Raw genomic sequence first — 24,589 nt, forward strand, 5'->3', positions numbered from 1 at the left:
ACGCAAAAATCTGACATAATCATACCACCAGGGAGGCTACTGCAAGCTAGGGCTCCAGGCACACTGGCTTAAAAATAGTTGCTTCTATGGGAGTTTGTGTTCTGCCTGTAGAAGAAGCTCAGCGTTATCCTGTGTGTCCATGCACATTAGGACATTTAAAGGCATATTTTAAGCTTAACGTTTAGAGGCAGAAAAAAAAACCTTCTGACTTGCGTTTCTGATTGGAGCTTTCTGGCAGAAAAAATGCAAAACTCACCTAAACAATGTTTTGTTCAATGCCCTGCTGAAGAAAAGGGCAACACCTGAGCCACCGAGAAGGGACATGGGTGGACACCCAGAGCCTCAAACCAGGCAAGTTAAAGGGGTTGTAAACCTTCATGTTTTTTCACCTTTATGCATTAAGGTGAAAAAAACACCTGGCAGTCACCAGCCCCCCATTTTACTTACCTGAGCCCCTTCATCTCTCAGCAGGGTCCCAGCTCTTGATTGGAGAGATAGCAGTACAGCAATTGGCTCCCACTGCTGTCAATCAATCAAATCCAATGACATGGGCGCCGGGGGGCAGGGCCGAGTCCAGCATTCTGTGAATGCAAATGCTGGACTCGGGAGCGCGCCTGCAAGGCAAACCCCTCAGGCGAGCGCTCCTCCTAGGGGGTTATCTGATGTGGGGAGGAGCCGCGAGAACCACCGGGGGACCCCAGAAGAGGATGGCCCGGGGCCACTCTGTGCAAAACTAGCTACACAGTGGAGGTAAGTATGGCATGTTTATTTAAAAAAACAAAATAAACGATCCTTTACAATCACTTTAAGTTGTCCAGGAGAGACAATCTATCCTCCGAAGAGGCAGACTCATTAACGTCCTCCAACATCCTGGGGAAAAACCAAACCCAACAACCGCTAGTCCTCAACATCTGGCTTTCTAGAGCCATGCCATTTAATCCAGAGACAGAAAAGGCTGGTTGGCAAACCACACCCTGGGACAGGCAGCCCTCCTTGAGAGGCAACCGCTAGGGGGCTGGCCCACTAAAACATCTGAGATGCCCAGGCCATGGCCACATGCCAGAATGCCGACCATGCAGCGGCCACTGATTTTGCCCTGTGGCCGCAGGACTCTGCTGTAGACAAACACATCAAAGTATGGGAGATCCACAAATGCCTGGAAAAACAATAAGGCTTTTTGGTCATTCCCTGCCTAGTCGGTGTATGTGCATTCAAGGGGATGGCTACAGGATTGGGAGCCCCAGAGGGATCTTCACCCGGTGACATTCCCCACAATGGGGGAAAGGAGTGCGGGCAATACAGAAGTCTCGGTCTCTCACAGAGAAATTTGCAAGCTGCATTACGATACTATAGTAACACAGTAAGCCCAACCCGGGTGCCATTTTAATGCTGAACTGTGAAGCAGTCAGCGCCAGGCAGGATGCAGCAGATGGTAGCCACCTACCACAAAGCAGCTATAACAAGCCAGGCAGCGGGGGGAAAGGGGGGGTGGCAGTCCTCCTGCAATTGGCCAGGCTCAAGCCCCCCACGTCCACGGGGTGATTGAGAACCCAATGCACCTGTTTACGTTTAAAGGCATCCCCAAATGAAGTCTGTAACTGTGTGGGGTTAGCGTATCCTTTCAGGAGGATTAGATCCCCATCAGGGTATAACGTATACCGGAACCACAAAGGTGGTAAATAGGATACAGCCATGGACTGTCACTTGTCTTGGGGAAGAGCCAGCATTCATACTGACAGCAGAACACATTCCCTGCCAGACAGGATGCCCTCAGACTGGATGGGAATCTGGGCCCTCTCCTCAAGTGCTGCCAACAGCTTACAACTGATCACAGGTAGAGCACTGCACACCCCCAGGAATTGCCACGGGAGGAGGGAGAGAGGAAAAAGGCGAATGCCCTAAAGTAAAATGGAGCAGCACAGCTTATAACAGCGACCGCGCAACAGCACTGCTCAGCCGGAGGAAGGCGCAAGCTCACCTGTGGGAACAGGCTGCAGACAGGGTGACTGCCCATAAGCAAATTGGTAGCTGCAGAGCCTGGTCCAGGAGGCCACAAAGCACTGGTCAGGCACTGATGTTGGACAAGAAGACCTGGCTCACAGCCTCCGCTCTAATTCATCCCAAAGGTGTTTTATCGGGTTGAGGTCAGGACTCTTTCAAGTTCCTCTACCCCAAACTCGCTCATCCATGTCTTTATGGACCTTGCTTTGTGCACTGGTGCTCAGTAATCTTGGAACAGGAAGGGGCCATCCCCGAACTGTTCACACAAAGCTGGGAGCATGAAATTGTCCAAAATGTCTTGGTATGCTGATGTCTTAGGAGTTCCCTTCACTGAAACTAAGCCTGAACCCCCGGAAACCAACCCCACACCATAATCCCCCCTCCACCAAATGATTTGGACCAGTGCACAAAGCCCCCTTCCTACCCCCTCCTTCAACATGATGTAGCAACTTTACTTCTAATTGGTGTTGGTACTTGTATGTCTATGATTATATCAACAGCATTCATATATATTTCTGTCACTCGTGAGATTATGTAATTCACATCTTCCTGGTTTCTGATGTCTATACCAATATGACGTACACTTTGTCATCTCATTGTATATTTTTTTCAACATCTTAAGAAATATTGGAACTAAGGCTGTCCAAGAAAATTTATAGACACAGAGAATTCTGCTTTAGTAAAATAGGCCACTTGTTGCACCCCTGAAATAAAGCTAGAATCAGATGCTGAGATTATTGTTAAAACAGGTTTTTGCTCAAGTGAAAGGGATGCATTTTCACTATGAAGTTGAATGTTGTGCGGGTCTTTGGGACAGAGAATGTTCACCTTCAATTTTGCATAGACTTCCATTTGCTTGGTTTTCACCAGAGCTACAAGTGAGGATAATCCCCTGTGGGGTACTCAAGGAATAGGGAACAGAGTATAGGATAAGCGTGTCCATATCAGGTAAGCAGTAACTCAGTTGCAGACTGTCTTGCAATGAATCCTTGTCACAAATGGAAGTGCCAGAGCACCCTATAAGGGCTCTAGGTGAAAGTGGCGGTAAAGTGTGCGACCGATGTTGTGATGTAACACCTGGGCATCCATGTGAGCTCTGAGAGGCTGAATTTTAGAATCAAGTTTCAAGAGTTTACACTGCTTGTGATATTTGGATTACATGACTCCCATGCGATAATGAAATATGAATGCTCTATCCCTATCTATTTACCGCTCCCTGCACAAATTTGGCAATGCCAAAGCTGAGGAAGCTCCTACGCATGCACGGGAAAGAAGTCATCTTGGCCCGGCCAATGACAGTAGCTGGCAATCGAGATCCAGAAGTGAGGGAGCTCTGGGGACAACACTTTGCCTGATTAAAGTGTAGTTCTGCTTTAAGCCGGCCACAGATGGATTGAATCTTGGCTGGTTCAGCGGGGACTGGCCAAGATTCAATCCATCTATGGGCAGGCGGGTTGTACCCAAGTTGATCCATAAATCAACTTGGGTACAACCAGCCTGTTGTATTTTTTTTTTTTTTACATGCAAAACTGACAACGGCAAGCTGCTAGCAGAAATCATTGTGTTCTCCTGGCTGGAAAGGCTCCCGCAAGCAGAACACAATTGTGCTGCAGAAGCAAAACCCCCATCGACTCCAACTGTGTTGATGGGGGGAATCAAGTAATTTTCTTTCCTTCAACCATTGTGGAAGGAAAGAAAATTGCATAATCTCTGGGCTGCTTTACTTGTCTACAACGCTGAATTGTAAATAAAGTCCAGGTCTCTCCCATCCTGGAGGGCAAACCCGAGGGTGCCTTCAGGGACTGGGTTCCATAGTGATAAACCATGGCCCTGGACATGTATAGTACCCTGTGGCTAACAATACATTGAACCAAGTGCAAAGGCGTGTGCCCATGCAGAATCTAGTGCCCAAAGCAACATTACAGACTGTCCCCACAAATACAGCTCACAAGGTTTTACTGGAGGTTGCACTGATCCAGATACACTGCTTCTATACTGGCATTAGAAAACAGTGAGGGCTTGTTTGAAGAATCAGAATATAAAATATTAAAGAAATAATACTAGTGAAGCGCTAAGGTTTTCTCAATGAACAAAAAAAAGATCCATCACCTTTAGACACTAGAACAGAACCAAGGTTTCACAGAGTGGGGTAGGGTTATAGGTGAGGCATCCAGGGGGCTTCCCTCTACAGCTTTGTCAGTATCCAATCACCTGATAGTGCACACCTATAACTATAGTGTATGAATACTCTACCTGTGTCTTGTACTGATTAAGATACAACTTTTGATGAATAACTCATCTTCTATCCAGGGCTGTCACAGCAGTACTACGTTTCCATCACCAGATAATTACAGTGCCTTGAAAAAATATTCATAGCCCTTGACATTTTCCACATTTTGTCATGTTACAAACAAAAAAGTACATTTATTTTATTGGGATTTTGTGTGATAGACCAACACAAAGTGAACGGAAAAAGATAAATGGTTTTCAAAACGTTTTACAAATAAATATGTGAAAAGTGTGGTGAGCATTTGTATTCAGCCCCCCCCCCGAGTCAATACTTTGTAGAACCATCTTTCTCTGCAATTACAGCTGCAAGTCTTTTTGGGTATGTCTTTACCAGCTTTGCACATCTAGAGAGACATTTTTGCCCATTCTTCTTTGCAAAATAGCTCAAGCTCTGTCAAATTGGATGGCGAGCATCTGTAATCAGAAAGTCTTGCCACAGATTCTCAATTGGATTTAGGTCTGGACTTTGATTGGGCCATTCTAACATGAATATGCTTTGATCTAAACTATTTCATTTTTAGCTCTGGCTGTATGTTTAGGGTCGTTGTCCTGCTGGAAGGTGAACCTCCGCCCCAGTCTCAAGTCTTTTGCAGACTCTAATAGGTTTTCTTCAAAGATTGTCCTGTAATTGGCTCCATTCATCGTCCCATCAACGCTGACTAGCTTCCCTGTCCCTGCTGAAGAAAAGCATCCCCACATTATGATGCTGCCACCACCATGTTTTACGGTGGGGATGGTGTGTTCAGGGTGATGTGCAGTGTTAGTTTTCTGCCATACATAGCGTTTTGATTTTAGGCCAAAAAATTCACTTTTGGTCTCATCTGACCAGAGCACCTTCTTCCACATGTTTGCTGTGTCCCCCACATGGCTTCTTGCAAGCGGGACTTCTTATGGCTTTCTTTCAACAATTGTTTACTTCTTGCCACTCTTCCATAAAGGCCAGATTTGTGGAGTGTACAACTAATAGTTGTCCTGTGGACAGATTCTCCCACCTGAGCTGCGGATCTCTGCAGCTCCTCCAGAGTTATCATGGGCCTCTCTTATTAATGCTTTGCTTGCCCAGATTTTCAGTTTAGGTCAGGGGTAGGCAACCTTAAAAAGGTGGAGATCCACCTGAACAACAAGGGAGAAGTAAAAGATCACTGGGCACATTGTCGCCTCCTCTCACCTGATTTAAACCTCTAATTGCCATACTACCATGCTGCAATCGCATGCATTGCACAGTAATCATGGGTTTATATCAGGTGGTGAGGAGGAAACCTATCACCTCCTCACCACCTGTCGAACACACTCCGATCGTTTTTTAGAGAAGCAGCAGTTCCTGCTGCACTGTGAATATGCCCTTAATTGGCAACAGCACCATTAGGGCTTGTGAACACATAAAAATTAGAGAGTAGTAAAACCCTGCGGTTGATTCACAGTTTTGCCACCCCCCAATCCCTGAGGCAGCAGCCAAAGGGTGTACACATGCTGCAGCAGGAAATAAGCTCCTTGTTGCTTTTGGTAGGTGCTACCGCCTGACAATCATGACCAATTCAAGTAAACAGGGCCATTCTGCAAGCGCCCTGCAACGACATGCTTCTGCGGGGTCCAAGGGGTTAAAAGCAGGTGGTGAGAAAGCAACACAATGCTGCTATTATGCCCATTGTATTGCTTTATACTGACCTGAAAATCTCTTCTCTCCTGCTACTGGCACAACTCTGGAGACCGCTAGCTGGGATAAGAGATGCCCCCTACAACAGCTCCAACTTTACAAATAGTCCCTCTGCATTACACTCTGATGCTCAGGGATGACGGGTCAGCAAGCCCAGACTGCGATCTACCAGTCACCTGGCTGCAATTTACTGGTAGATCACGATCTACAGGTTGCTGACCCCTGGTTTAGGTGGACAGCCATGTTTTGGTAGGTTTGCAGTTGTGCCATACTCTTTTCATTTTTGGATGATGGATTGAACAGTGCTCCGTGAGATGTTCAAAGCTTGAGATATTTTTTTTATAACCTAACCCTGCCTTAAACGTCTCCACAACTTTATCCCTGACCTGTCTGGTATTTTCATTGGCCTTCATGATGCCTTTTGTTCGCTAAGGTTCTCTAACAAACCTCTGAGGGTTTCACAGAACAGCTGTATTTATAATGAGATTAAATTACACACAGGTGGGTCTATTTACTAATTAGGTAACTTCTGAAGGCAACTGGTTCCGCTAGATTTTAGTTAGGGGTATCAGAGTAAAGGGGGCTGAATACAAATGTACACCACACTTTTCAGATATTTGTTTGTAATTTTGTAAACCATCATTTTCATTCCACTTCACAACTAGGTGCCACTTTGTGTTGGTCTATAACATAAAAAAGGGGTATGAACACTAAAGTTCTAGTTCAAAGTAGAACTAAGGGCAAAACTTTTTTTTTTTTACATTTTGGATAGAGTAAGGGAGGGTTATAACCAGTCAGTTATAGGGGTGATTTCCCTTAACTTTCTGTCCCACAGCCTAAACTGGAAGTGAGAGAAAATCCCTTAACAGGCACAGACAGCAATAAGACCTTACAGGTGTTCTAACCCCTCTCGACTCTATCCAAAATGCCTTTAGTTACACTTTAAAGAGGAAGTAAACTTCCTCTGCAGACATTTACCTATTGGTAAGCCTATAATAAGGCTTTCCTATTGGTAGTGTAAATCTCTCCTAAATGTGAAGGAACGACCACAGGTGCCGCTCTTTCTGAGCCCTGTGCCATGAATGGCGGCTCCAGCGCGCATGTGACGTCATCGCGGCTCCGGTCACTCACAGCGCCTACGAACCCAAGAGAAATGCCAGGGAAAATGTCAGCCGTCTCAGTGGTGTGCGGGCGCCACTGGAAGGCTTCATTCTAAGGTAAGTATTTTATAATGAGCTAATATGCCATGCATTCTAGCTCATTATGCCTTTGTCTTACAGGTTTTTTTTTTGTTTTTTTAAAGGAGTTTACAACCTTTTTAACACAAAACAGTATCTGTTTTCAGTTGCATACAAACTGTAAATCTATTCTTACAGTTATGGCAACTGAAAAAAATGAATTCAAAAGAAAGTGTTTATATACATCTTCAAAATTTTCACAAACTTTATAAACACCCAAACGGAATCTATCAAATGTTACAGCCCATAATACGTTTTATAGTTTCAAAATCTATAACTGTACAAAATGTTACAAAATACTAATAGCAAAAAACACAGCACAAATTATGACACTTAAAGTGACCCTGATGATATCCTAAAAAGACTCAACAAGACACACCCTGTAAAAAGTTTGGCTAAATACTTACCTGTCCAACAGGGAATGAGGGAAATCTTCTTCTGCTTCAAGAGTTCCTCTGCACACTACCAGGAATGTCAGATAGCGGGTCTCCTGTCTTGCTCTGTGGTTCCTCCTGCTGAACCCCTATGCCCCTACATGACACAGTAGTGATCGCAGGAGAAACCACAGCTCACAGTTGGAGACATGCAATCCAAAACCTATAACAGTAGGATTACAGCAGCATCCAGAGATAATAAAGTAAGCGAAACCTTCTGCTGGACAGATACATATGTAGCCTGTTCTTTTACAGTATGCATTGCATTCAGTTTGTTTGGAATAGCGACAGGATACCTTAAAAGATAACAATCTGAGAAAACTATTAGACAAAAAAAAAAAAAAAAAGATGCCACAGGGAATTTACTAAAAACTTCAATGTACAATAGCACTCAGTTCCATTTCATATACGTTGATGTCATTTATTTGTCCTCCTGATAAAAAGATGATATACTTCAGGGATATTAGATTCTTGCATAGGAATATCTGATCCGACCATGAGGGAAAACAGTAAATCAGTTTGTGAGGGTCTTTTGTCAGAAGAAAACCTTTTTTCAAAATATCTCTAAGCTACAGAAAAGCCCCTTTTTCTCGCCAATTCTGACCAATCATGACTGGTAACAACTCATCATCATCACTTTCAGCATCCTGTTCCCTTTTGCCTGCTTTTGACTTCATAACTTCATTCAATGACTCATTTAAGATATCTCTGCGGTCTCTTAAATGTTCAATTCGCCTGTAGCATTCACTGCAAGAGAGAGCAAAAGAATAAATACATACTAAGATACAATTCTATAAATCTTCCAAGTCGTGGAAACAATCTTACTGAACTACTTCAGCTCTCAAACCTGTATACCCGCCTAAGGATCAAAGCAATTTTACTCTTCTGCTATAGGCTTGTTGATCTGGCAAAAAAATTGTCACAAATATAACAAAATAATACATAGTGGGGGAGATTTACTAAAACTGATGCACAAAGAATCTAGTGCAGCTAAGTATATAGTAACCAATCAGCTTCTAACTTCAGCTTATTCATTTAAAGAGTAACTCCACTTTTGTTGACTAAAAAACATTTCACTCTGGAATGTTTAACAAACTTTGTTGCAGATTCCTACCTTTTGTTATTCTGAAGAAATCCCAGTGTGTTTGTGTGAGTCCATATGTGAAAGTGAGTCTTATGGGAGTGGTTTCATAATTATCAATCAGCTGCAGGGCACTAACGAGGAAAGCTGCTGGGCTTGCATCCCTCTAGATGTGATTTCCTATTGAAGTATCTCACCACAAAAGACATTTTTGTTGCAGGGAATTCCTGAAATGTGACTTGTATCTTAATGCAGACTTCTGGGGAAATCTGTGAGCCAATCACACAAGCAGGAAATTATGTTTCTGGGGCATTCTGTGTACAGAAAACCTCCAGGTTGCCATATTGAATTGAATTTTCAGAAAATTGCAGCGCTGCAGATTGAAATAGAAAGGTCATTTTTAATAACATTCAATTACAACATAACTTGTGTGCCAATTGTATACGCTATATTTTTTCTTTGCTATTTTTTTTATCCCCACAAAAGTGGAGTTACCCTTTAAACTTTGACAATAAAACCTGAAAGCTGATTGGGTACTATGAACAGCTGCACCAGATTCTGTGTTCACCAGTTTTAGTATACCCCCACCAATCATATTGCATAGCCTATGCAATCTATAAAAAGATCTATAAAATCTATAAAAAGAAGATGTAACAAAACATTTTTTTTTAGTTTGACAAGCGTTAATTTTATAACAAGTGTTTTGGGATAATAAGACTGCACATGTTATTCTATAATTTATTCTGTGTATAATGACATCAAAATAGTTCTTCTATTACAAAGCATACAAATTAAATAAAAACCTTTTTTCAATTTTGCACTTTTTTTTTTTTTTTAAAGCTTCACTAAAAAAAAAAAAAATAAAGGACCAAAATGTTCAAACACATTGACAAATAATTGTCAGTTGTGATTGAAACATAATAGCCAGGAAGAGGTGGCGGAGTAAGAAGTTGATTAGGGTTAACCAAAGGGGTTAAATAGAAACTTTTTCCTTCGGGAACATGTTACCTGTTCCACCCGTTTTTAGGGTGGAACAGGTAACATGTTCCCAATCCTGCAGCCACTCCCCAACCCCGCACTCCACGAGACAGTAGGCCAGGGATCTTCTCCCGGTAGCTACTGTCAATATTTGAAAATAATGCGGCCATACCGTTCAGTCAGAGCTCTGTGAATGAATAAGCTACAAGTACCGACAGCCTTTGCGGCTGTCGGCTTGTAGTTCTCAATGAATTACCAGGGCACTGTTGAGAGTTCTGGTAGTTCATGGATTCTTGTGAAACTGCCTGCCTGTACGATGTACGGGTAGACAGCTTACACCGGGTGTCTGTAGAAGTCCTGCATTGCACCAATGATGTGCTTTTTTTTTATTTAAAAGTGAACTTTGAATCCTTTAACCACTTCCTGCCAAAACATGTCACCCCGGTACCGTTTTTCTTTTAACGCAGACAGTCGACTCTCTTGTAATAGCAACTGGAGATGTCCCCTCACAGCTCTCTCGGGCTCCGCATTCGCTGGCTGGCCGGGGACCCATACAAAGCTGGAATTAGCTTTGATCGGGTCCCCACTATGGTAACCTGGAAGCGATGACATTACTTTCAGTTAACCTAGCTGTCATCTGTGTCATTTTTTGAAAATCGAAAGTCTTTAAAAACGCCGATCCTAGCGTTTTTAATGCTTTCAAGTGCAGAGGAGGGATTTGGGGTCTTATTGACCACCAATACCACAATAAAGAGTACCAGTCACATGACTATTGCTTTCACTAGGGTGTTTCCATTCCTTGTGACAGCAATAAAGTTATCAAAAAATAAATAAAATGTAAAGCAACAGTGTAAAAATAAAAAAATAAAATGAAAAAATTTAAAGTGCCCCCATGCTACTGCGCAAAGGCGAACATGTGTGTCGGTCCTGCATGCACGCAAACAGCGATCGTCCCACATACGTGAGGTATCGCTGCGAATGTCAGATCATGGGCAGTAATTCTAGCACTAGACCTCTGTAGATATAAAGTGGAACTCTGTAAAGGCTTTTAAAGTGTCGCCTTTGGATAGTAAAATTAATGTAGTTTGTTGCCGCTGGGCAGGCGTGCGCAATTTTAAAGCATGACAGGTTTGGTATCCATTTATGCGGCGTGACATCAACTTTTATATTTTACAAAAAAAATGGGTTATGTATTGTGTTTTTTTTGCAATAAAATTTAAAAAGGTTTATTTTTTTCCCCAAACATTGCGTTTGGAAAACCACTGCACAAACACTGTCACATAAAAAAATTGCAAAACTAACCAATTTATTCTCTAGGGCCTCTGCTTTAAAAAAAAAATATATGATGTTTGGGGGTTCTAAGTAATGTTCTAGCAAAAAAAAAAAAAAAAAAACCTGATTTTCACATGTATACAAAAAGCGCCAAAAAATGCCTGGTCTTCAAGTGGTTAAGGTATTTAAGGACTTAACATGCAGAAAGATTTGCTCCTGTGGAAACAAAACAGGTGCCTGCTAGATGGTGCTGGAGAGCTTTGGGGGCAAAAAGTTTAGTCTTGTACAGTGGATATAAAAAGTCTACACACCCCTGTTAAAATGTCAGGTTTCTGTGATGTAAAAAAATGAGACAAAGATAAATCATTTCAGAACTTTTTCTACCTTTAATGTGACCTATAAACTGTACAACTCGGTTGAACAACAAACTGAAATCTTTTAGGTTGAGAGAAGAAAAAATGTAAAACTAAAATAATATAGTTGCAGAAGTGTGCACACCCTTAAACTAATACTTTGTTGAAGCACCTTTTGATTTAACTACAGCACTCAGTCTTTTTGGGTATGAGTCTATCAGCATGGCACATCTTGACTTGGCAATATTTGCCCACTCTTCTTTGCAAAAACACTCCAAATCTGTCAGATTGCGAGGGCATCTCCTGTGCACAGCCCTCTTCAGAACACCCCACAGATTTTCAATCGGATTAAGGTCTGGGCCATTCCATAACTTGAATCTTCTTCTGGTGAAGCCATTCCTTTGTTGATTTGGATGTACAGTATGCTTTGGGTCACTGTCATGCTGAAAGATGAAGTTCCTCTTTATGTTCAGCTTTCAAGCAGAAGCCTGAATTTTTTGTGCCAATATTGACTAGTATTTGCCTCTACCTTGACTAAAGCCCCTGTTCTAGCTGAAGAAAAAAAGCCCCAAAGCATGATGCTGCCGCCACCATGCTTCACTGTGGGTATGGTGTTCTTTTGGTGATGTGCAGTGTTGTTTTTGCAGCAAATATATCTTTTGGAATTATGGCCAAAAAAGTTGAATTTCAGAAGACCATAACACATTTTCCCATATATGCTTTTGGGAGACTTCAGATTACTTTTTGCAAAATTTAGCCCAAAGCCCAGACATATGAAGAATACAGGAGAGGTCATGTGTTCCAAACAGCCAGTACTTGCCAGATATTCCTGCAGCTGCACATACGCTTGATCAGTGTCAGGACTCAGCAGCCCTGATATACTGTGGTCAGCCTACAGGGGGGAGGGTAGAAATTGGCAAGCTCAGCCAGGTATTTCAGGTGATACAGGTGGCCAAATTACACAGCACAAGCACTGTATAACATGCTTTAAGGGAACAAGGATCCCATTTTTTTTATGTTAACAAACACTTTAATCAGAGGCACTTGAAATGATGGCAGGTGTGTACTGAATCCTGTTTAACATGAGTTTGAATGTGATTGCTCAATTCTGAACACAGCTACATCTCCAGTTATAAGGGGGTGTGCACACTCATGCAAACCACATTATTTTAGTTTTTTTTTACTTTCCCCCTAAAAGATTTCAGTTTGTTTTTCAATTGACTTGTTCAGTTTATACTGTAGGTCGCATTAAACGTAGAAATAGTTCTGCAATTAATTATCTTTGTCTCATTTTTTTACATCACAGAAACCTAGGTTGTGTAGACTTTTTATATCGCTAAATGCCAAATGCCAGGCACACATTTACATACACGGATGAAACATATTAAAAGCAGCTGTGTTATCTGCCAAATTTGCATTTCTGTCCATCACGTTCTGCGATTTACAGAGGCCATGCTGGGAAAAATTGCACAGACTTGGTCCACCATTGTCAATATGAGGAAGTAGATCCAAAGCAATAATGTGAAGCACATGCCAAAACAATTCCATACTGGATTCTCTGCATCTTCTCTTATAAATCTTCCTCAAAGTATCATTATGTGCATATTAATACACACCATGACTGTAATGCTGCTTAGGATTATATAATCTTTCCACCTACGTATACTGTAAGGATATGTGGAAAGTTAACATTGTAGTTACTTGCAACAAAAAAGCTGCCTAGGACATCCTAAAAAGTTTGCATTTAAGACTGGAGCATCTGAGTATTTGGCTCTGCGAAATAAAAAAAAGTTTTGTGAAAATAAAGTCCATCCTATTGCATTAATTAGGTGATACTTGGCCAGAAGAGGCCTGTGAAAATAACTTGTCTGTATGGTTGTTTGAAAAAGCTCTAACAAGAAACCTGTCAAGTGAGACCTTAGTTAATTGCAACTTTCAATGAACCAAACTGCAGCATGGGTAATTTGAGGTCAAAGAAAAGTTCCACTTCTGCAAATAGCAAAATCACAAAGTTTAAAAATGAAGAAACAAAACTTTATCCCTAAAAAGCCAAACCAGTCTGCGTACATCTGTTCATCAATTTCCTCAATCTGCCGATCCAGTCGACCTTCCTCGTCTTCTTCTGCCACAATTGCTTCAGACACCTTTAACATAAAGTGTTACAATGGGAATGTAGTTCACATAAGCAGACATTACATTAGTTACATTAGAAATTCATTTTATGGCACACCTTTGCATAATTGGAAAAAACACCAAGAACCAACTACCCCATGCTAAACCACTCCCCAAATACACGGCTTACAAAGGTGTTGTCTAACACCCTGGGAAATCACCATCAGTACCTGTGGAGGGATTGTTGATCTTAGGGTAATTTAAGGTGTTGATTTATACAAAAGACACATGGCTGCTAGCAACCCCCAGCAGGTGCGGAGTACATGTTTTTCTGAACCATTAATGCACACTTCCTGCACGTAACGAAGTAGATATTCTTTAACCACTTGCTTACTGGGCACTTAAAGCCCCTTCCTGCCCCAGCCAATTTTCAACGCCGTCACTGAATGAATGACAGTTGCACGGTCATGCTACACTGTACCCATATGACATTTTTATCATTTTTTTCACACAAATAGAGCTTTCTTTTGGTGGTATTTAATCACCACTGGGGCTTTTCTTTTTTGCTAAACAAACATTAAAAGACAGAAAAAAAAAACAAGAAAAAAAAAAAAAAAAAAAACTTTTTCATAGTTTGTTACAAAATTTAGCAACCAGGTAATTTTTCTCCTTCATTGTTGTGCCCTGATGAGGCTGCATTAATGGGCACTAATTGGCGGCTCTGATAGGCAGCTCTGATAGACAGGCGGCACTGATCGTGGCATTTAGCTTTTTTTTTTTTTTTTCACAGTCAAAAATCTCATTTTATTGATAAAAAAATCATCATGGTACAGACAGAAAGAAGTAAGTGGTATGTCATACATGTCATATATGGATGGTAAAATCACGAGAATACAAGCAATAGTATCCCTCAACTCGCAGATCATGTAATTTAGCAGTTTAAACCTTCCATAGACTATAATTTATTTTAGTCAAATAGAAAACAAATAAATAAGGGAAGATTTCCCAGTTTCTAACATCATATACCCGGATGGGGTAAAACTAGGTAGGGGGGGGGGGGGGAAGGGGAGGGTGGGGTAGAGGAAAGGGGGAGGGGAGGAAAGGGGAAGGGGAAAAACGGGGAGGGGGGGAGGAAAGAGCATCTCAGACAGCAGTCATGTACACTATCCATCATATATTTTAGACTAAACCCTTAAGCTCTCCAGGGTGACCAAATACCCTCAAATTTTTTGGGACATTTTCTGTTCAAATATGTCATTTTGTACAGTGGGAGAGCCTTATTAATAGTTTCTTCCCAAAGCGTCATGGTGGGGGGGGTTGCAGATGTCCACCTAAGCAGAATCATTTTTTTGGCATAATAAAGCAGAAATGCAATTAGGAGTTTAGTATATCTTGGTGTTTGATCGTCTTCCTGTATCCCAAGTAGTGCCAACTCCGGCGATGGCGTCAGTGCTAACCCAACATGCTCATTAATGGCTTCAAAAACTGCAGCCCAGAACTTGGTCACTTCAGGACAAGTCCAAAACATATGAAAATATGTCCCCACATCCCTCCTACACCTACCACACAAGGGATCTCTCAAGGGGTACAGTCTGTGCAGTCGCTGCGGGGTGTAATACACCCTATGAAGAAACTTGGCCTGTATTACTTTATCCCGGGATGAGATAACCAACCCAAAGCCTTCCTCAAAACATTCGTTCCATTCCTCTCTTTCCAAGGTGGGAATGTCCGCCCTCCAAGTCTCCCACAGCCTCTCCAGTCTGGGAGAGTCCAAGCTGAGCAGAGACAGGTACAGGAAGGAGAGAGGCTTGGAAAGCGACTCCCGAGCCAAAAGCTCCTCTATGGGATCCATGGATAGGACAATAGGTTCTGGGAACTGCGCTCGCGCTGCATGGCGCAATTGCTGATAGCGGAAGTACATCCACCTGGGTAGCTTAAACTTGTCTGAGAGGTCTTTAAATGTCAATAATTTCCCAGCAGGCATAATGTCTCGAATAGTCTTCACCCCATACTTTGCCCAGAGTTGTGGGTCTGGGATTGTACGGAAGTATGGAAAACTAGTATTACCCCACAGAGGTTGAAAGGGTGACCAGCGGTTTGGTTTGAGAAACCTCCTTCTAGCTACCACCCACACTCTAAGTGTCGTCCTAGTTGGAAGCGGCAGACTAACATAAGCCCCAGGTCCTCTATACACTAGATTCCCAAGGTCTCCCAGGGAGCCCAGAAAAGCCGCCTCCAGGCAGACCGCCGCGTTGGCTCTAGAGCGGAGAAACCACCATCTGACCGATACCAAAATGGCCGCCCAGTAATAAACCCGGAAGTTGGGCAACGCCAGTCCCCCACACCGCACCGGAAGACATAAGGTGAATCGTGCCAATCTAGGGGTGGACCCTCCCCAAATAAAGGACCCAATACAACCATCCAGTTCTCTAAAGAATGTGTTTGGGATCAACGCTGGAGAATTTCTAAATAAGTAATTGAATTTGGGAAGAAAAACCATCTTTATCAAATTAATGCGTCCTAACAAATTAAGCGGGAGGTTTCCCCAGGAGGCACACTTAGCTCTAAATTGCGTCAGAACAGGGCGAAGATTTAGTTCGTAGAACTCCGAGGGGTCCCGACTTATTTGAATGCCTAGATATTTAAAACTCGAAACCCACTGCAACTGGGTGGGGGCCGCCGTGGCCCGCGCCAAGGGGTCGAGAGGAAACACCGACTTGGTCCAATTTATTCGCACTCCCGAGAATCGACCAAACCCAAAGCTCCAGAGCAGCCCGCAAGGAGGAGTCCGCGTCATGCAAGTATAGCAAAGCGTCATCGGCGTATAATGACACCTTCTCCTCCAAGGAGCCGATCCGCAGCCCCTCCACCCCCGGGGACGCCCTGAGCAATATGGCCAGGGGTTCCAGCGCCAGGGCAAACAGGGAAGGGGAAAGAGGGCATCCCTGACGCGTGCCACGTTGTAATAGAAACCCCTCGGAAACTCCCCCGTTAGCCCTAACACAAGCAGAAGGCCTGTCATAGAGCAACCGTAGCCAGCGCAAAAAATGAGGGCCAAACCCAAATCTACCCAGGACCTCCCAGAGGTAGCCCCACTCGACCGAGTCAAATGCCTTCTCGGCGTCGAGTGAGGCAATCACTCTGGATCCAGCATTATCATGGGGGATGGTCAGGTTGAGCTGTAGTCTCCTCAAGTTTATGTCAGTTCCCTTACCGGGCATGAATCCCGTCTGGTCCACATGTACCAGGTCATCCAGGACCCGCGCCAGGCGATTCGCCAGTATTTTGGCCAACAGCTTTGCATCGACATTGATTAAGGAAATCGGTCGATACGACGCACAGTCTTCAGGATCCCTACCCGGCTTGGGCACCAGCACAATTACCGCTTCGGACATAGACTCTGGTAATGACCCGAGTTCAGCAAACTGTGCAAACAACCCCGTGAGCCTAGGAGCCAGAAACACTTGATAAGTGGTATAAAATTTGATCGGAATGCCATCTGCACCAGGAGTTTTCCCAGGTTGCATCTGAGTCATAGCGATCTGAACTTCCTCCAATGTAATGTTCTTTTCTAAATTCTCACTGGCCTCCTGGGACAGGGATGGAAATTCCACCCTATCCAAGTAGGCCCCAAGTTCCGCTGAGTCATAATCCACCCTAGTAGAGTAAAGGGAACCATAATATCTCATGAACCTAGCAAGAATTTCATCCGTGTTCGTGAGAGGAGCACCTCCCTCATCTCTGACGCATCCAATATGGGTACTAGGGTTCTGGCCCCGGGACAACCATGACAGTAATTTGCCATTCTTGTCTCCGTATTCGAAGATCCTCTGGGCAGTGCTAAGCATTGATTTTTTTGTCATGTCTATTCTAAAGAGCTCAACCGACCGTAGAGCAGACTGCCATTCTCCATAATGAAGAGGGGTAGGGGTGGCAACATAGCAAGCTTCTTTTTCTCGAAGCTCATCCTCTAATACCTTCAGCGACTGCACAGACTGCTTCTGACTATGGGCAATGCGGGAAATATATTCACCCCTCAGCCATCCCTTAAATGCATCCCAGCCCATCAAGGCACCCACTGAATTAACATTTTCAAGCCAGTAATGGCACAATGCCTCTGATATTTCTTCCTGTACCTTAGGGTCTGCAATCCAGTGTCCCGACAGCCTCCACAGTCTCCGCCCAGCAGTGGACCCCGATCTCACTGTCAATAGCATAGGGGCATGATCGGAAATTCCTCTAGGTAAGATTTGCACCCTCGAAACCCTCTGCAGCACCGCCCGCGTAACAAACCCCAGGTCAATGCGGGAGAGGGTCCGAAAGGTAGACGAATGGCATGTAAACATTCTAGCAGAAGGGTTATAGTGCCGCCATGTGTCAATAAGTTCAAATGTATCGGCCCACTGCATAAGATCGGGAGTCCTACGATTCGACTGGTGGAGCCTGTCAGCATCCGGAGACAGAACCAAATTATAGTCCCCCAGCAACATAACAAATGGAGTATCATATTTTATGACTATACGCATAATGTCATATAGGAGGGACATATCTGCAGGGGGCGGGAGATAAAGTCCCACAATCACATATGATGTATTATCAATTACCACATGCATAATGACATATCTTCCGCCTGGGTCAGTCTTAATGTCCTGAAGTTGATATGAAAGGGAACGGTGTACCAAAATACTTACTCCCCGAGAATAGTTGGAGTACGTAGCGTGATAATGTGAGCCCACCCAGGCCCTTTTGAGGCCAAGGACTCGGGATCCCACCAGGTGGGTTTCCTGTAATATACAGATGTGTGGGGTATACTTTTTAAGATAATTGAAGACCAGAGAACGCTTAACAGCCGAATTCAGACCTCGGACATTCTAGGAAAGAATTGAAAAACTAGCCATACTGCGTATATAGAGGAGGAATAAAGGAGCATGGACTACCATCCTGCCCCAGATTCGGGGGGAGGGTAAACCACCCAGACGGAAGACATGATACCCCTGTCCCCAGCCACATGAGCTGCATATCTATCTTGTCAGATAACTCTGTACCACAACCAGAGATATGGGTTAATACTACAAAGGGAGCGTGTGAAAAATGCACCGTGAAAAACAAAAAAACTAAACCAAAACCAAAACCAACAAGGGTCAGCAACGGCTGCCCACCCCACCCCCCACCCCGCAGACCCCTGAAACTGGGATCATGCATATTTCCCCAAACCCCCCAAGTCTACTAGAGTATCTCACTCAAGGAGGCGTGTCCCGGTCCAGCTACCAGAAAGTCAGCCACCCCCCCTACCTCAATTACACAGAGGGGGGACCGCAATCCAAGTCAGCCAGGGGCCACCCTACCTCCCAATAGGAGATGCTAGAGAACCATATTTGTCCAAACGTATAGAGGTATATATAGTTCTCCTGGAATAACCAGGGGCACAAAACTTGAGATGTTTAGATCAATTACGTCCTGGAATTATTAAGGATGTCAATCCTATGATGGTCTGCCTTCAAACTGACAGTAGGACTGTTACCAACTTCCGCAACAAATGCAGGGACTCCATAGCCATCTGATCTATATATGCTGGTGTCTTGAAGTGTCTGCTTTTTGATAAAGGCCGCCCCTCAAACCAGGAGGGCATTGGGAGCATGATAACTTCGGGATCAAAACAAGTATGAGTTTCCCTCACCAGCTCTAAACAACTGAGTGTAATGATGTTTCAGGTACTTGAATGTAGTGATGTGCTCACTTCAGGGAAGGCAGTGACTCCAACCACGAGGAAGCTTCTCTGGGGTTGGTGAAAAAACGCACCGTCTCACCATCTACCACTCTCAACTTCGCTGGGAAAAGGATGCTGTACTTAATCCCCTTCGCCCTCATGGCAGCTTTAACCGCATCAAAAGATCTGCGTTGTTTCTGGGTTTCAATGGTGTAATCAGGGAACAATAGCAACTTATTATTCAGATATGTGATTTCTTTTGACGCTCTTGCAGCTCTCAACAGTTCATCCCTGTCTCTGAAATTTAACAGGCGCAGAATCAGTGTGCGGGGTGGGGAACCAGCCAGTCCCCGCTGCGGCGGGACTCTGTGCGCCCTCTCCACAGTAAATTAAGGGGAAAGCTGGGCGCCAGGAAACAGGGATCTCAGGAGGTCTTCCACAAACACAGTTGAATTCTGCCCCTGCGTTCCTTCTGCAAGTCCCACTATCCTCAAATTGTTGCGCCTACTTCTGTTCTCGGCATCTTCGGCGCGATATTCAAGGACCTTTACTTTATTTTGTAAGGTCCGGATCGCCACTGAGTGCTCCTCTGTAATATCCTCCACTTGCCCTACTCTCTGCTCAGCCACCCCCAGCCGGCCACGGAACTTCTCCAAGTCCTGCCTAATCAGCCCAATATCAGTCTGCACTGCCTCCATTTTCCCTGACAGGGTGGCTTGACAAGCTGATATAGCTGCCATAACCTCGGGTATACCAGGGAGGGACAGAGAGGGAGTCTCTTCAGCCGCCGTCTGAGTGGCCATATTGGAATGGCTGCGCGGGCTTTTTACTCCGGACACTGCGGGCTCGGCAGGCTCAGTTGTATTAGGGGGAAATCGGAGCTTCTTCCGCTCTTCTGTCTGGCGGATGATCTGGACGGCATAAGGGGGTCCAGTGCTCAATTCAGAGGCAGACAAACCAGGCAGGATAGGGTCACAGGATCAGTCTCTAGCAGAGCTCCGGGAAGCACGTCTGCTCAAGCCGACATCTTGGACACACCCCCCGGCATTTAGCTTTATGTGCGGGACCAGTGTCCCGTTTATTCCAAATGGAGCCGATTACCAGCTCTGTTTACATCACGTGATCAGCTGTCATTGGCTGACAGCTGATCACATGGTAAGGGTCCGGGATCGGCCCCTTACTTCGATCTGTGATCAGCCAAGTCTCATTTACTCACTGATCACAAAGCAAACAGCGCGTGCCCTGCAGGGGGTGCGCAGGCAGCTCATGTACAGGAGAACGTACATGGACAACCGCCCGGCAATTTAGGCCCACACTGTAGCCATCTTTCAGCTATATCGCAGGTGGGAAGAGGTTAACAGAGATTAGCCCATAAAATATTTTAATGGATAAACCAAGAAAATTTGGATGGGTTTTTTAAAAAGGCTATGAAAAGTTTCTTAAATTTACCCATTAAAATATATGTACCCAACATTTTAGCCGTTACAAACACTGTAAATACACAAAAATACCTACGGCTTCGCTAAACTAAAATCTCAAGCAACACTGTCAACCTACTGGACTTCAGAACTCTGCACCTGACACATCTTTGTTCCTCTTTACATGCTTATTTCTTTCCCAACAAATCAATGTTGCTACTTTGGATACTAATAGTCCGTCCACAAAATGTGTGTAGGGAAATGGCTCTCGGAGATATAGGTCAAGGGGTATGCCTACATCAAGAGGAACTGAACTCCCAGCAGCTGCCCCTGCAAGAATTTTACAAGCCTAGTGATGATGTCACAATTAATAAAAACGGTTTCTCACAACAGTAACATAAGGAAAGCTTTAAAAATAATACAGTACCATAATCTAGAGGAGGAAGAGGGAGTCTGGGGGAAAAATTTGGGTGATGCCTGATTATACACGTTAAGTTTTTTTTAGTAGTTTTAATCTGTGAAATAAAATTAAAATAACCATTCGCAAGAGAACTATATGCATTGAGCTGATCTAGTTACAAGTTGTTGGACTAGCGGAAGGTGTGGTTTCATGCAGCGGGTTTTTCATGCAGAAAATAGGAGCTGTTAAACTTCTTTTATGTAAATAAACCTGCAACAAATCAGGGCGATTCAAACAGTGCATACAATGAAACATTAGAGAAACAGAGGTATGTCACATCTTAGTGATCAGTAGATCCAGAGGGGCTTTTCCTGCAAAAAGCTGGGCCTGACCCTGCCCACTCAAAGCATCTAAGCCTGCTAATTTGTCAATGAGGTAATTGTTTAACCTTTTTTGCAAACATTTGTGACAGTTTTTATTAAGGTTTTATGAAAACAAACATTTTAGTAGCTATCCCTCTCTCACCAAACATACAGGTATGTCTGTGTATTTTCTAAATACAAAGTAGCAATAAAAAGGTAGTACAATACTCACAGTATTAACTTGACGCATTTCCTTCTGAAATTCTTCCCACTCTTTAGCCATGTGATCTTTGGGAGCATCTACTTTTCTCACCTTTACAAGAAACACAATCAGTCAGTAGAAAGCTGCCTTGAATAGACCACAGCTGTAATAAAATATTATATAAAGGCAATAAAAATACATATATAAAAATTCTGTATAAATAATGGCTTAAAAACTAGGCATTACCAATGTATTCGATCTGTGCACATTCAAGAAGCCATAGTTCCATATTTGCTCTCAAATAAACATTTTCCACTTACAATGAAAACTGGATTGTAGCTTTAAACCGCTTAAGACTTGTATATCGTGTATAGTCTTTAAGGAGTGTCACACATGAACAAACTACCCTGTCCACTTGAACTAGTGTACAGAACAATGGTGCCTAACTTAGCAGGACTCAAGGATCACATTTGTTGCCACATAAAGAGTAAAGAGCTGCATCTAAATAAGGGAGTAAAACATATAACATGTTTTGGGAATTTTCTTTGCAATCTATAGACACAAAGATGCAATAAAACAGAAAAAAAAAATATTCCACATTTTGAGCATTAAAATTTTGACACTGGTACAAAGCATGGCGAAGTTATTTGCAATTTAAATAAAGTTTTTATGTTAACATTTTACTGTGGTGCTAAAAAATAAAAAAGGTATTACAATTTAAAAGTTAATATTTTTACAGGTAGAGTTGCTTTAACACCTAATTTATATCTCATGTGACTGTTGTGATTGGCTCTCAGAACAGTCACATGACTGCGAGTCTGTCTCAATGGTTCCAAATCAGAAGCCATGGCCGACAGCTGTTGGTAACCTTGGCTCAGTTATTATTAAATAGTTAAAAAATTTGAAAAATTCTAAATATTCGGCCAATTAGGGTTAATAAAGGAGTTAAATAGGAGCAAATATTATTTATTTCATTTTATTTTTTTTACTGGTAGGGTTGCTTTAACCCCCAACTTACATCTCATGTGACTGTTGTGATTGGCTCTGAGAACATTTACATGATTTAAAGTCTGTTTCAATGGCTCCAGATTAGAAGTCATGGCCGATAGCTGTTGGTAACAGCACACAACCTTAGGCCATCATAGATGCACACGTGTGAAGGCTGGGTGTTAACGTTTTTAGGGGGGGTTCCCCTTTAAATCCATACTAGACTGAAGGGCCTAGTATGGATTTTGGGGGGGTCCTCTTGAAAATCCATACCAGGTGCCTGCTCCTAACAATCAGCATGAATCACACACAAAAACATATTAAAAAATGCATGTAGATGTGATTTAGATGTGCTTCCATTAAAGCCTTTGGACCACAAAATCACATTGCATGCACTAAAGTAGCACAGGACTCTTCCTCCCCAAAGTCCCATCACAGCTGCACTGCATTGATCTGAACAGGCACCATTGGAATGGTTATTTCCATTGTCATGTGATTCAGTGCGACCCAGGTCACATCTGAAATCGCATCAGCGTGAACCAGGCTTGAAGAAACTAAGTACAGTATGAAATATTAATGTTAAATGGTACCTCTCTATAAACAATGTTCCAAACTCCTCTTGCTTCTGCTGTGTAAACAGAGCAAGTCCCAGTTGTCATTTTGATAGTTGGGATTTGCTGGCAAAAACAGTGATCAGTGTGGTGCTCACAGGCCATAAGTGAATGTCCTGCAGGATTGAACAAGCTGTTTAAATAACAGTTTCCCTCTGGAAAGTGTGGCAAATTCCCTACAGATTTAATATAACAAAGGCAAGAGGTTCCTTTGCATGCGGACATTCAGTTTCATTCTATAAGCTCTAATGAAAGAGGTACTGTGAATAATGGTGGCTTGTAATGGAATGAGTACATGTTAATATTAATGAGTTATCTAGCAGCAAATTAGGTCAGTTTTATAGGCAAAATGGCAAAAGACTAAACACTGCATTTTAGTATTTCAATTCAACTTTACGAATTCTACTGATCCATCAGACAAATCATTAGCAGTTTACAGCTATTTGGTTGCAAGTATGTAGTGATTATACCTTGTTCAAAGTATACTTCACATTTACTATTCTAAAAGACATTGGGCTTAAAATATACTTTACTGCAGCCTCTTTCATCAGAAAAGATATGGCTCGTGATAGGCTCCATATGTTGTGTATGTGAGGAACACTGCCAGGGGAGCTACTAACGATTAAAATGAAATGGACCATTTTTGTTCTAAATGTGTTAATGATCCCATTATGGCATTTAAAGTAGCACTGCATAGAAAAGAAGAAACACTTGCCTTTGCATCAACTTCTGGGTCATCAAAGAATCCCTCAGGTAAGGCTTCTGCTGTATTCTCTTTCCTGAATTGAAAAAAAAAAACACATAGTAAAATAAACACTACATGTGAAAGTAGGACTGTGGACCTGTTATTGCATATAATGCAGTTATAAAACACACAGCTTAGTTTTCATTGCCCAAACAATAACACACACATTCTTATATAAACTATATATTAAGGCTCAATAGTATGATTAGCCACCCTAATTTCCAGGCAGAATCCTGGGTATGTTACCACATTCTACTGTCGGTAACAATTTTGAATGCAATGTGTCCTTGTCAAACATACCACGATAGGGAATACTGAAATCCTGAAGCCTTAGTCTTCCATCTTGGCTTCGTACACCACAAGCCAAATGCGTTCTAACAAAAATACTTTTTACAGATGGTACCTGGAAAGATTTCTAGTCTTAAAGTGGCCAAGGGCTACCTTACATCAGAGTTTTTGGACTACCCACATGACAGCACTGATCATCAGGGATCATGCCCAGGGTTTAGGCCTTCAGTAATAATGAGGTCATCTTTCTTCTTCTGGGGAGATCTGGAACAACACCAAGCATCCAAATCTCACAAGTAGATGCTCTTGCACTGCATTGGAGTGCTCTTTCTTGAGATTTTTGGGAAAGGTGGGTATATTTAATCATTTTTTTTCCCTAAAAGTTTTTCATGCTGCTATCTAGTATGAGGGAGCAGGTCCAGATATATTAACCACTTCAGCTCCAGAAGGTTTTACC

General features: G+C 43.0%; 1 protein-coding gene across 2 annotated transcripts in view; it reads right to left on the minus strand.

Moving 5' to 3' along the window:
- Positions 1-7,339: 7,339 nt before the first annotated feature.
- Positions 7,340-24,589, minus strand: part of ZNF830 (zinc finger protein 830) — a 102,760-nt gene continuing 85,510 nt past the window's right edge. For both annotated transcript variants that reach the window (XM_073630816.1, XM_073630817.1), the window contains exons 7-10: positions 23,815-23,878; positions 21,532-21,612; positions 13,368-13,444; positions 7,340-8,363 (exon numbers count right to left, since the gene is read on the minus strand). In XM_073630816.1, the coding sequence (XP_073486917.1) occupies positions 8,186-8,363; positions 13,368-13,444; positions 21,532-21,612; positions 23,815-23,878 (400 nt within the window). In that variant the 3' untranslated portion in view covers positions 7,340-8,185. The remainder of the gene's footprint in view (positions 8,364-13,367; positions 13,445-21,531; positions 21,613-23,814; positions 23,879-24,589) is intronic.

The sequence above is a fragment of the Aquarana catesbeiana genome, linkage group LG05 (assembly GCF_042186555.1).
Source record: "Aquarana catesbeiana isolate 2022-GZ linkage group LG05, ASM4218655v1, whole genome shotgun sequence".
NCBI classification, from domain to species: Eukaryota; Metazoa; Chordata; class Amphibia; order Anura; family Ranidae; genus Aquarana; species Aquarana catesbeiana.